The sequence below is a fragment of the Melozone crissalis genome, unplaced genomic scaffold (genome assembly GCF_028551555.1).
Source record: "Melozone crissalis strain CALT ecotype California unplaced genomic scaffold, PUWL_Pcris_2 ptg000017l_1, whole genome shotgun sequence".
Classification (NCBI taxonomy): domain Eukaryota; kingdom Metazoa; phylum Chordata; class Aves; order Passeriformes; family Passerellidae; genus Melozone; species Melozone crissalis.
In genome coordinates this window covers 7343181-7355829 of record NW_026535795.1, presented here as the reverse complement: position 1 = coordinate 7355829, position 12649 = coordinate 7343181, and the positions used below count along the sequence as shown (strand labels likewise).

General features: G+C 45.4%; 1 protein-coding gene across 2 annotated transcripts; it reads right to left on the bottom strand.

Moving 5' to 3' along the window:
• Nucleotides 1-345: 345 nt before the first annotated feature.
• On the bottom strand, nt 346-8826 carry TPX2 (TPX2 microtubule nucleation factor). Of its 2 annotated transcripts, none has more exons than XM_054274719.1 (16): nt 8722-8826; nt 8333-8458; nt 8031-8139; nt 7354-7485; nt 6566-6688; nt 6009-6142; nt 5543-5700; nt 4958-5129; nt 4703-4841; nt 4122-4338; nt 3807-3905; nt 2953-3129; nt 2686-2832; nt 2030-2141; nt 1191-1378; nt 346-746 (listed from the first exon to the last, which is right to left on the bottom strand). In XM_054274719.1, exons 1-16 carry the CDS (start codon nt 8822-8824, stop codon nt 636-638), a joined length of 2247 nt encoding a protein of 748 aa, XP_054130694.1. In that variant the 5' UTR covers nt 8825-8826; the 3' UTR covers nt 346-635. The 2 variants fall into 2 exon arrangements, with proteins under 2 accessions (XP_054130694.1, XP_054130695.1); XM_054274720.1 differs by having other exon boundaries at nt 1191-1357.
• Nucleotides 8827-12649: the final 3823 nt, after the last annotated feature.

The following is a 12649-nucleotide window of genomic DNA, read 5'->3' as shown; positions in this document are numbered from 1 at the left end:
ATGGCTCCCCAAACAGGACTTCAGCTATAAAACAGCAAGATGGTTTAATATCTAATATACACAAAGAATTACCTTTAAGCATGGGCAAGATTTATATTTGTGGTCATCTAAACATCAACAAGGAAGGCCAGACCCGCACTACACTGGCTTGAAGGAACCTCTCTTAACACAATTCAAGCTAAATGTAGACTAAAATGCTAAAAAACAAGACACTTGAAAATAACACTTGGTGTAAAAACACGGCAGCTGTGCCAGATGCACACATCTGTGTGGCCAGTCTTTATCAAAAACTCTCCTGCAGGAAAGGGCTTTGCAGGAAATGGCTTCAGCCCATTAGCCAGAGACAGCAAGTAGATTTGGAATTTTTATTTAGTTAGGTATAAAATATCTGTATGCAATATCAAAACTTGGTTTAGTCTCTAGAGAAGATAGGGTCTGTATACACAGCAAGGCCAGGAGGCCCTGCTGAAATGCCACGGGCTCAGGTGGAGTTTAACTACTCAGTACAACAATGAAACCAAGCATAGGAGTTCAGACTGAGCAGTCATGGAAAAACAATTGCTCCCTCTCTCCCTACCACGGGAGTAGAGAGGGATGGGATCTCCCAGCAGTTGTCACGTGGATGTGGATGCTCATCAGATTCGGAATCTGTCTGAGAAGTTGGGAGACTTTGGCACAGTCAGTGGTTGATGACTGGACTTGACTTCCAGGCTGCGGTATTTGCGTATTGGGTTTGCCTTGTGAACCTGTGGAAAAATAAATATAAGCAAGGGCAAAACAAAGCAAATGGTTGCAGTTATGAAGCTGAAATTTGCAGGTGAGCTGTGGATGAGGTGAAGGCAGACATCTGCCTGAGACCACCACACCACCCTGGGCACTGGAGTGAGGTAGTGGGAAAATGTACAGCACATGTTGGGGTTGTGGGTTTTACTAAGATCATTCTGCTTTGATAGCTACACATGTGCAGCTCCAAAACTCAGCCATCTCAGCACAGCTGCCTTCTTTGTTTGTATGGTTTTGTAGGTTTGGTTTTTTTAAACCAGTTGTGAAGTTAGTGAGTCATCAATTTGCAAAAGGGAACCTTGAAAAGGCAGTCTTAGCACAGCTCAACTGTGACATTAGCTCCATAAGGATATTCCCACCTTCCTTTGGGTTTCTTTATAGCCCTTGCTCACAAACAGCTCACTTACCATTTCTTGTCTTAGCTTAGCAACTTCTTCCTTTTCAAGCTCCTCTTGTTCCTGCCTGATCTGCTCCTCATAACTCTCCTTTAAGGCTTCTACTTCTGCCAATCGCTTTTCAAATTCTTGCCGTTCTCTTGCTCTTCTTTCTGTTGCCAGCTCAAAGCTTTCAGGAACTACAGAACCAGAAAGGTTCTCTAAGTTTAGAAATAGAGGAGATAACATTGGTTTAAAGAGAGTCAGGTAAAGCAGAGCAGTACTAATGCCAATGGAAGCCTCCCTTTGGAGAGCTTCCCCTTGGCAAGGGTGGTGAGGAGATACCTCCAGGCTTCAGGAAAAGACAAAACTTTACTCCCAGACGTGAGCAGTGTTAATGCAGACGTCACCCCATCATGGATGTTCTCATGGGAGGGAGCAAGCACACAATTGTTAGTACAAACAAGCTTTTGGCTGGTTTTATGCTCTACAAATCTCAGCCTACCCAAGCAGTAAATGCCTTCATCTCACTAGAAACGGGAGGGAAAGAGTGACAGCGCTGCAGAAATGCCAGCTGTCTCTGCAGGGAGCTCCTCACATTCTCAGTACCCTTATCCTGAGCTGGCACACATCAATCATCTGCCAATTGCAGCAGAGCTTCTAAATACAGCTGCCATGCTGGAGCAGGACAGGGGGGTGGAGAGGAAATCCCCCTGCTCCCAGGGGACACAAGCTGTTAGGCAATTAGTTGATTAAATGCAAGGCACTATTGGCTGTGCTGATGAAGAGGCAAGAGCCAGAAAAAACATCACTTAATTGCCTCAGTTCTGAGCTATCAGCCAAACCAGTGTAACAAGTACTTGCAACTCTACCTGGTAGCATCCTATGTTCCTTTTTGGGCACAAAAGGCTCCTGGTACACCACTGTGTTGGGACCAGCTTTAAAACACGCTGCCTCTTTCTGCCTTTTCAAGTCTTCTTCAAGCTGCAAGAGAAGAGAGCACATCAAGTGCCAGGCAGAAAGAGACCATCTCCCCCTGACCCAGACTCAAGCGCTCCCTACACTGGAAAATCCATGCTGATTCAGTCAAATAACTTCCATAGAAAATTATATTAAAGCCAAAAATTGGTGTCACTTGTTGCCTGACAGTTGCTTTGCCAAAAAACAGCCTGAAGAAAGTTTCAGGTGTCCACTGCAGGCTTCACATGAGAAAAGCAGTATATTGTTTATGTGACAATAAATTCCTGGAGATAGTCAGCAAAAAGATTCAGCTGCACAGAGCGGGTGCTTAGAAAATGCCCCACAGCTGTTCATACAATTGTGGTAAATCCCATAATTTACCACTAAGTGAGAAAAATGAAAACAAACCATTGACCAATCCTTAACCCAATAGCACAAGTCTCACGCCAAGTACAGAAAAATTCCAACTCAGCTCCTGATTCACTTCAAGGAGGACAGTTTCTCTAGTCAAGCACAACTCCACCAGCTGATTAAAGTCTGGTCATTCCCATTACCCTTTTCATCCTACCTGCTGTTTCCAGCTCTGGAGCTTGGCAGCTCCCCGCTCATCCACCTGCAGATGGAATGGCTCAGGCTGAGTTGCAGGTTTGACCTTCTTTTCTGGCAGTTTAACTTCGTCAAAGTAAGGCAGAGGCTGCGCTTTGAATTTTGGCACCTGAAATAAACACCTCAAAATATTTCTTGTCCTTTCCTCGGAGTTTTAATAGACAACACCAAATCCTATCACACTCTTTTTACTGAAGAAGTGGAATCCAAGGTAGCTTTTCATTCTTACCTCTTCCTTCTGTAGTTCTTCTATTTTTTTCTCTTTTTGTATTTGTCGTTCTCTGTCCCGGGCATCGAAAGAGAAGGGGCAAACTTCCACGTGCCTCTGCTCTGGCATTTTGGGTTTGAAGGGCACTCCATAATGTGGCATAGGATTAGCTTTGATCACAGCCACCTCCTCTTTTTCCTAAAGGGATATTAGCATTAGGGTCTGATTTTTTACTTTTGTATGGGCTGCAACTCCTGCCAAGCAAAGCCACAAAGAGCTTTGAATGAACTCCTTTGATAAGGGGCACAGCAGGGTCACACAAACAGTGGACACTGCAAAAATTAGGAATCCAAAAAATACCAATTTACTGGCATCCTGAACCACAGGCCCAATTCTCCCTTTTATGAAACCACTCTCAATTCTAGTACTCATTCAAATTAGACTGTAATTATTTAATATCCTCTTGACAAGAAGGAAAGGAAGAAGGATGTGAAGCTTTCAGAATCCTGCTCCCCACCTTAGGGAGAAAAAAGGTCATGTGTAATATCTGCCTTCAGTGACAGAATTGGGAAGGATGAGAAATCTAAGCAGTTCACCTTCCTCATTTATAGCACCAACACCTCAGAAACCTGCATCAGTGCCCCAGCATTTAAATTATTTCATTTTTAATGAGAATTCAGTTTCCATAAAATGAGTAGCAATAAATAACCAGATTGTGTCAAGTGAATGGCACAGGCAAAGGTAACCACTGGAGGAACTGCTTACAGGAGGGAAGGAAGGGGCTTCCAGCCCCAAAGCATCCCACCCACATCCAGAGGCACAGCAGGCACTGTAGTGAGAGCTGGGCCTGGCTCCAGCCTTGTCACAACTGTTACCTTTTTCTCCTCTCTGCCAGACACACGGGTCCTGCTTCTCAAGGTAAAGGCTGGAGACTTAGCAACTGTAAGAGGAAGCTCCTTCTTCTCTGGAACACCCTGTTCAGAAAAGCCAGTAAGGAGTTACCCAAGGCCAAGTGCCAAGAAAACGCCTCAGAGAAACAACCTGACAGCACAGGATGTACCTAGTGTGGTTCTTACCTAATGACAGACACTGTTTACTGAGATCATTAAACACATAATGCAACATAGCTACAACCATTTGGAAGCTCATTGCCACCAATTCCCAAGCCTGGGTATTATTAAACTTCTTACCACAACATCCTCCAGGATTTTTGTGGGACATGGCCTGGAATGGAATTCGAAGCGCTCTTCCTCCTGCTGCTTCTTGCTCTCACGCTCCTGAATCCTTTTTTCTATTTCCAGCTGAAAGCCAATAGGTTGGGTGAGCTTCTTCACAGGGGGTTTCTTGGGCAGGAGTGGCATACCCTCAAGGATTTTGTGATTGACATCTCGTGCTTTGAATTTGTACCTATGCAGGAACAATGGAGACAGTCACCAGTTATACATTGTATGTTAGTGTGCAGCTATAGTTAGCAATTCTTCCTTTGCCTTCAAAACAGCAAGATTAATAAGGAAAATCTTATGGATTATTTTTCTAGAAATCCAAACCTTTGCCTACAGACAGGTTTTGAAACGCATGCAGGTTGCATTGCTATATTGGGTTTGCTTTACTCATCATAAGCTGTACTCAACCCAAGATTAGCTCTCTTAAGAGCACGTTCTTCAAAATGAATTGTTTATATTTCACTCCCCTACAATCAGAGCTAAAGAATTATGAACAACATAAAGGAATCTCAATCATCCCCTGGAGGACTAGGGTAACCCTTACTTACTGTTGAATTTTCTCTATTTCCTCTTCTTCCAGCTCTGCAGCAGTTTTGCAGGTGACAGGTCTCGAGCGCTGCTTCGTTCGCAGCACTGGTGTTTTGGGGTGTGTGGGCCCAGCCTTCATTGGCTTTTTTGAAACTGAGCCTACAAATTCAAGTCACAGAGACCAGCAGTTAGTGGCAAGGCCTGCAACAATCACAGGCCATTTGCTCAGACTAGTCAAAGCATCTCTTGCTCTGGACACAGGCAGGACAACTCACCTTCCTCAGATTTCCTGCTCCTCAAATGGTAACGAGAGGGTGTGCGTTTTTGGAACGCTTCTACCTGCTCAGCAAAGGACACATATTCTGTTGTGGCTTCTTCATGTTTTCTTTTGTTTCCCTGGGACAGATTGAAAGGTCTGGGGACAGTGTGCCCCTTTGGCATTCGCATCTGGAGACAGAAAACCACAGTCAGTATGGCCAGGAGGTTTTGATGACATTTCCTTTCCCCACTGACGCACAGTATCTGTCCCTTCCTCCCACTGCAATGAAGATAACACCTCACATTAAGCACAGGTGTTAACAGTCTGAAAATGCACAAGTTATATTGGGAAACTCTACTGAGCAGATTAAAGCACAAAGTGGAATGACTGGAAGATCTGACATTAAAGGGCTCCTTTTTCCACAACGTTTCTTTGGAGTCTTGTGGCAACACAGAGACATAGGAAGTCTGCAGTCACATTTGCACAACACCTGCCTCCTGTGGTAACCTCTCTGTGGGTATCAGCCCAAGCATTGCACAAGGAGCAGGGAGGTGATGGCCAGAATCAGTGAGCTGAGTGCTGGCAACACTGTGGCTCTCACCGGAGAAGGGGGATGCTTCCTCAGGACTGCTGCAAAATCCAGCTCCTTGTACTCATTCCCAGGCTGGCTTTCTGCATTCTGTTTAATTCTAGTCTCCGTGCAGAAGTGGAAATTAATTGGCTTTGTTACTTGACCAACAGGTTTCTTCACAGGTTGTCCTAGAGAAAAAGAACATGTAAGGACTGGAAGACTTTTGTTGTGGGGTACAATTTGTGGAAATAAAAAAAGCATTTAATTTCTAACAACTAAGTAAATTTTTAGAGAACTCATCTTTAACATTTCAAAACATGACATAACCCAAGCCCACCTGTTTCCAGACAGTTTAGGGGCTGATCTACATTAAATGGCTCCTAACATTTATTGCAAAGTCTGAAATGCTTGTTTTCAAAGGTACTTGCACAGCTTTGTGCAGCACTCTCCAGCTGAGCCCAATGCAGCTCCATTCAGCAATTCAGGCAGAGCCCACCTGCTCCAGCAATAGCTGCTTTCAGAGACTCCTCGTTCCTCTTCCGCAGCTCCACAACCTCCTGCTGCAACTGCTGCATCTTTTCCAGCTCCTGCTCCTCTGTACTCTTTGCCTTGCTAGAAGGTTTGGTCCTCCTGCATAAGCACATTAAAAACTAAGATATGCCTTTCTGCTTCCCTGGTTATTAGCATGATGTTTGTGCAGGGAACATCCTTATGTCCAGCCTCACTGCAGGAGCATCACCAGTTATAAAAAGAGATCTGCTTGGGTTTTGTCTGTTCAAGAAATCTCACAGCTAGCTGCTATTCTGCAGATCCCTTTGCTGTGTGCCTTCTTGACCTATTAGGAAAAACAACTTTTTCCTCAAAAGAAAAGTAAAAGCCTTCCTGTGCAGGGGTTCAGCCAGTGAAGCACATTTCACCCTAATACTGTTGCCTTGACCCAGTGTTTACTAAATGTGATACCATCACATGCTAAGTTGAAGCTGAAAACACACAGCCAGGACTGTCACCTAAATCAACTGTGATTAGCACACAAGTCACAAGAAAGCCACGTACTTCAACATTGCTGGCGTGGAGGGCATGGTCTGTTTGCTTTTCCCTCTCCCTGGAGAGAGCTCAGAATCCTGCAGGGGCTCCTTCTTTGTGGACATTTCTGTCACCTTCCCTCTGCTACCAGAACTAAAAGAAAAAGTTGTTAGGGCAAACTCCTTGAATTAACTGTGTTCTAATTAAGTTACTACCTGCAGCTGTCACCACCATGCATAACTTCCCAACACCTGGTGAGGTCTAAGGTATGCCAGGCTGGCCTTACCTCACCCCAGGCCCAGGTATAGACCATCCAGCTTTCTCTGGTACTCTAAGGCTGTAGAAGGGAAGATGAATTACTGAGTTTTTGGAACGTTTCTGGAGAAGGGAGTTACACTGTAGATCATTGAGATACAGCAGTGTTTCCAAGATCACACTTCAATTTCCTGACCTTAAGCTTATCACCATATGATACTTCAGTGCTTAAGTTAATTTGAGAAATATTTTGGCTGTGACTCTTTCATAGCTAATGACTGCCTGATGACTTCTGGATGGATAAGTTCAGACAAATTTAAAGCTGACAGACACTGAGTAAGAAGGTGAAGAAGCCCATACTTATTTAATTCATATCTCCACCTCCAAAAAGAGCAATTCCTTCAGCATTTACAGCCATTTCTTGTTCATGAAGTATCAGCAACCACTATCAGAATGCCCCCTATCCTTCCTGTAAGAACTGTCTCACACAGGTGGAAACCCTTTCCAAAGGAACAGTTGTAGCCCTTTTCCCAGCCCTAAAGAGAAGGACTTGGATGACATACAGCCTCATTTTCTTCATGGGTGGAACATCTTCCTTATTTTCCAGGGCATTATCAATTTTCTCTGCTTTGATTCTGCCTGGCTGCTTGCGCTGCTGGGTCTTCCCCTGCTTTGGAGCCAGTCTCCTGCCTGGTCTAGGGTAGAACAGAAAGCAGAGGTCAGTTTTCCCACAAATCTGAGGACACACCTGACCTGGATAACACATTTATGTCAGTGAATCCCCTAACTCCACCACACAAATTGGGTTTAACATAACAATCCAAACGCAGCATGATTTATTAAAGTCTAACAATCCATAAACTAAATATTCCTTGCTATATATGAGCATGCAGAGCTCCTTGCATTCATATCAAGAATGAGCTCTGCCCAAGTCAGGCAGATATAAACAAAGAAACTTTATAAGCCACCTCAGTTTCAGATATCCTCACATTCCAGAAGCTCCTGGTGCTGCCGAGTCTCATTTGACAAGTATGTGAGACACTGCATTACATTTCCACCCTGGAGACTGCCCCTCCAGCTTAGCCAGCAGATCAGATGTCCCAAGCACCATCTCCATGTTGGAGAACTCCAGCCCCACAGGATTCCCCAAGAACAGCTTAGAACTGCAGATCCTGAGAGCAAGGACCTGCTTAGTTACACCATCATCAATCATTGTACAAACTGAACACCAATATTTCACCTCTGAGGGGCCTCTGCAGGGGCAGCAGCTCTCCAGGTTGCCAGGGACCCGATGATATTCTGAGGGATTGCGTTGCCCTGGGCACATTCTGCTTCACCATCGTTTTCACCTGAGAAAGGGGCAAGTGTCAGCTCATCTATACACACATATACAGAACAACAACAAGTAAAATCAAGGGAGACCTTGCAGATAGGAGTTTGTGAAGATGGCCCCACAAAAGCCAGACAGAGGCCTTCCCATTTTGTCAGTGAAAAGCAGGTAAAATTTATTTATTCCCTCCCTGCCACACCATGCCAGCTTACTCTTTGCTACTTCTTGTGAAGGGACAGAAGACAGAACAACATCAGGCTTTGACAAAGCAGGGCTGCAGTGTGAGACCTTTGCCACATTTTCTGCAGGAGGGACATTCTCCAGATTGGCTTTTTCATCTATAAGGAGAGAAAGACTTTCACTATACACAGTGTTAGGAATTGTTAACAATACCCCAAAATATCATTATGAGGTTAACAAAGGCAAGTTAGAGATGACAAAATTTAAATACAAAAAACCAGAACAAAAGAAACCCCATACATTTAACATCATGATTAATTGGCACAGAAGCCAGGCCCACAACAAGGATCACACCAAGGAGTGTGATCCTTGTTTTGGATCACCCAACAAGGAACACCTCAAGGAGTTGGAAGCAACTTACCAAACCAGGAGTCTGCATTGTACACATCATTCTCATTCAGAGTTGCAAAATCGATGCAGATGTTTGGGACATCAAAAGAATAACGAGATTCTGGCTTAGACATCTTCACAGTCACACTGTCCCCAAGAGTCCTGTCTGCACTGCTACAGCCCTTTAGACAACAACAGGGAATCAGTGGAATCATCCCTCACCCCTCTTCCTCTGCAGAGTTTCCAGGGACAGGCATTGGGACTTCTTGCACTTCACACCTTTGGGGAGAACTCCTCATGAGCACTGCAGAGCTTTATCCTACTGCTGATCTGCAAAGCTAAGGATATTTCACCACTGTTGACATTTGCAGGTTCAAAGCTATCAGAAAGATCAAGTTTTGACTGGATTTTTTCTGTACCTGTGGGTGCCAGAATAGTATTTTTTAAGAAGTATAAAGCTTTTCCAGAGAGTGTTTGATTTCCACTTCCTTCCCTCACCACACACAAAGAAGAGTTCTTACTCTAGCAAGATTTACAAACCTGATGAGATACACTGCAATGCACAGCCTCTCTCTCTAAAGGGCTACAAAAAAAAGAGAACTAACAATACAAAGGTGCTCTTCTGTATAATAAATTGATTTTCAAAGCAGGAAGAGGGTTCTGTAGAACACTGTAACTGGGCAAACAGTCAGAAGGAGGGCAGTGTCAGGCCCTCTTGCATTCCTTAGCACTAGCCCAAGGCTGGCCAGGCTATAAACAAACTGTACACTGTGACCCATGTCAAACAGTCCCTGCAGTTAATTAATGAAGCACTGACAGCAAGAGGAGTCCCTGTGTCAACAGGTGATATTAAACTCAACGGAACAGGAATAAAGCCAATGACAAAGTTATAAACCCTGAAATTATACAAAACCTTCTTGCAAAGGTGCTTTTGTGATGCCTTGAACAGCTGTGAGGCAAAGCCCACGAGGATGTTATAAAACACTCCCCAAGGAAATCACCTGAACTTTGCTTTTATGAATCCAAGCAATTCCAAAGCAGCATATTCCTAACCCACAGAGCCTCAGCCCTTAACCACCTGTCTAGGCAGACCACACATGGTTCAAAACCCAGATGTTCCTCAATAAATAAGAAAATGGTCAAGAGTAAAGCAGAGCAGTGTTTGGGGGGCACCATGCTGGTCACAAACACTGACCCCCGAGGATGGGGGCACTGAGAAGCCTCCAGCTCCCCAGAGCAGAGCTGTGATAGTTAAAGGCAAGAATGCCATTAGAGAAGCACCAGCTACATGGCTGGGAAGATGTCATGGTAGGGCCCAAAGAAGGCAAACAGAAGAATTAGAGCCAAAACCAACTGTAACTGAGCTCGAGACACGGCTGGAATCAAATGCTTTCCTACTGCCCTTAATCAAGATAGAATTTCTGTCAACACTTTAGACTTTTTTAAAAATCAAATGCGTCATCTGCATTCTCCCCTCACCCTCTCCAGTCAGAGTCAGAGCTCTGGGCATCATGTTTCACTGCTACTTGTGCCCACTGCTACATTGCTGCAGTTTGCAGCTTTTTACTGAGTGGAGCCCATATTCCATAATGTCACCACCCTCATTGCTGACCCCTTCTCTCTCCCCTCTATCCCAGACAGAAGAGAATAGTCAGGAAAAGGATTGTACCACTGCCTCACTTTCATACTCTGTTTCTTGAAAGAGACAACAAGGAGATAAAAGTTATTGTAAGTGAACTCCAGAAAGTCCATTTCAGTCAGATGAACTCACGGCATCTGCTTCTCAAATCCCTCCATATCCTCCAAGTGCTGCCTGGAACAGGACTGCTGGTGAAGCAGCAGCTCCCTGAGAGGCATCCTGCTCCTCCACCCACCGACTCAGGCTGGGACAGGGATCAGCCAGGAATGCCCTGGTGATTTATCACTCCTGCGCCCACCACGAGGCATCTGCAAACCCACCAGGCTCTGCCAAGCACAGCCCGCTCCCTGCAGGCATTTTAAAACAGCCCATCGTGATTCTGACAGCACAGCCACATTTATCTCAATCCAAAATTCTTTCTCTCCACCGCAGTATTCACCCACCGGAAGGGAGGCGTGGAGATTTCCCCTCATTAATAGGGACGCTCCCTAATTAGCAGGCAGTGTGTGCATTTCCCAGGCGTGACTACAGGCTGTAATCCTACACAGCTCGGCGTGGATTTAAGGCCTGACCCTGCTCTCCCCCACATCCATCACCTCCCGTGTCGACACGGGGGTGTGCAGCCAGCCAGGGGAACCCTCACCCCCGTTCTGCAGGATCAGCTTTCAGCAGGGCCGCAGAGCTGCCCAGGCAGCAAAGGAGGATCTGATCATCTCTCCTGCAAAAACACCCCCAATTCTTAACTTAATTAACACCCTCATTTGCTTTCTAGGTGTGCTGTCTCACTGTGCCTCCAGAGCAGCACAGATGTATCCATGGGGAGGAACAGACATGGGTTTCTCTGGACATCAGGTTTCTTTTGAGTAACTGCACTTTGGCACGTTCCAGAAGAGTGCCTTGGCATGGTTTAGATTAGTTAGCTTTGAAAAAGGATTACACTAAGTTGGAACAAGCATTCCTATCCCAGAATAAGACTGATCCAACAGCAAGTGCAATAGGTATTTTGGAATAACTTCACACCTCTCTCTAATCCAAATTAGCTTTAAAATACTGACACAATTCCATCACAGATATGTTCAGTGTCTTTGTCTCAATGTAGCTGTGAATTTTGTGCCAACAGCACCATTTGCCTGGACAAAGAAGCCTCCCAGCCATTCAGACCATGGTGTTGGAGATAGGATGCAGCATTCCAGGATGAGAAATCAAGGACAGAGGGAGAGAGAATGGAGAAGTGTGGGAGAGTAGTAAGGACAGGATAGGGACACAGAAAGGTTGTGATAGGACAAGTGGGAGTGGCTTCAAACTAAAAGAGGAGAGATTTAGACTGGATATTAGGCAGAAAATCTTCCCTGTAAGGGTGGTAAGGCTCTGGCAAGGATTGTCCAGAGAAGCTGTGGCTGCCCCATCCCTGGAAGTGCTGAAGGCCAGGTTGGACAGGGCTGCTCCAGTGGAAGGTGTCTCTGCCCAGAATCATTACTGGGGCTTGGAACAAGATGAGCTTTAAGGCCCCTTCCAACCCAAACCAGCCTGGATCCCGAGGAAGGCAGAGATATCTGCTCTTTCTTGCCACCTTGCAATGTAGATAAGGCCCTGCTGAACTGGAGATGATGCCTTATCACAACACACCACCAGAGCCTCACAAGTTACAAATGTTACTTATGGCAAATCCTACCAGGATTAGAAAGCCCAATAAACAACAACAGACACACAAGAGGCTATCCTAGGTTACAGCAGCAGATAAACACAAAGCCAGCTGATCCACATGCCTCAGAACCCAAGGCAGGCAACCAGGAATAAGCAAGAGAAGCTTCCCCAAGGCTGAGGCAGCTGCATGGGAATGTGCTCCAGCAATTCCAGGGCCTTCTGCTGGGTGGGCTTCAACACCAGCTGCTGCTTAACCACAGGATGCTGCACTAACCAGGCAGCTTTAATTCAGCCTGGCAGCTTCTTCATTGTCCTACAACACAGAGTTTTCTGTTCTTTTTATTGGGATAGTAATCCAAAGGGCCTGGATGCTTTTCAGGAGTTAAAATGTAAGTTAGAGCATCTCTGAAGTTACAGTCCTGTCACAAGAGCCTGGTGAGAACCATCCCACCACAAAGCCAACACCTGAACTCCCTCTGCATGACACTGACAGCCTCAGAAAGTCACCCTTCATCCTTGCATTTCCCTGGGCAGGGTTAAGTGAACACTTCCAACACGCTCTGGATCTACAGCTTCTCCCTCCTCTCTCAAAGTCCAACTGGGCTTTTCTGCAGCACAGAATCAACAATGGATTCACCACCCCCCAAAACGCTGCTGTTCCATCATTTCATGCTCA

What these genes read in the sequence shown, in the direction of transcription:
- TPX2 (XM_054274719.1), bottom strand. Translation starts at nt 8,824, where the DNA reads ATGTCTAAGCCAGAATCTCGTTATTCTTTTGATGTCCCAAACATCTGC. An exon ending in TCCACGCCAGCAATGTTGAA is followed by an intron (nt 6,143 to 6,565) that starts GTACGTGGCTTT and finishes GTGCTTATGCAG; the next exon opens with GAGGACCAAACCTTCTAGCA. An exon ending in AAATCCTGGAGGATGTTGTG is followed by an intron (nt 3,906 to 4,121) that starts GTAAGAAGTTTA and finishes TTTTCTGAACAG; the next exon opens with GGTGTTCCAGAGAAGAAGGA.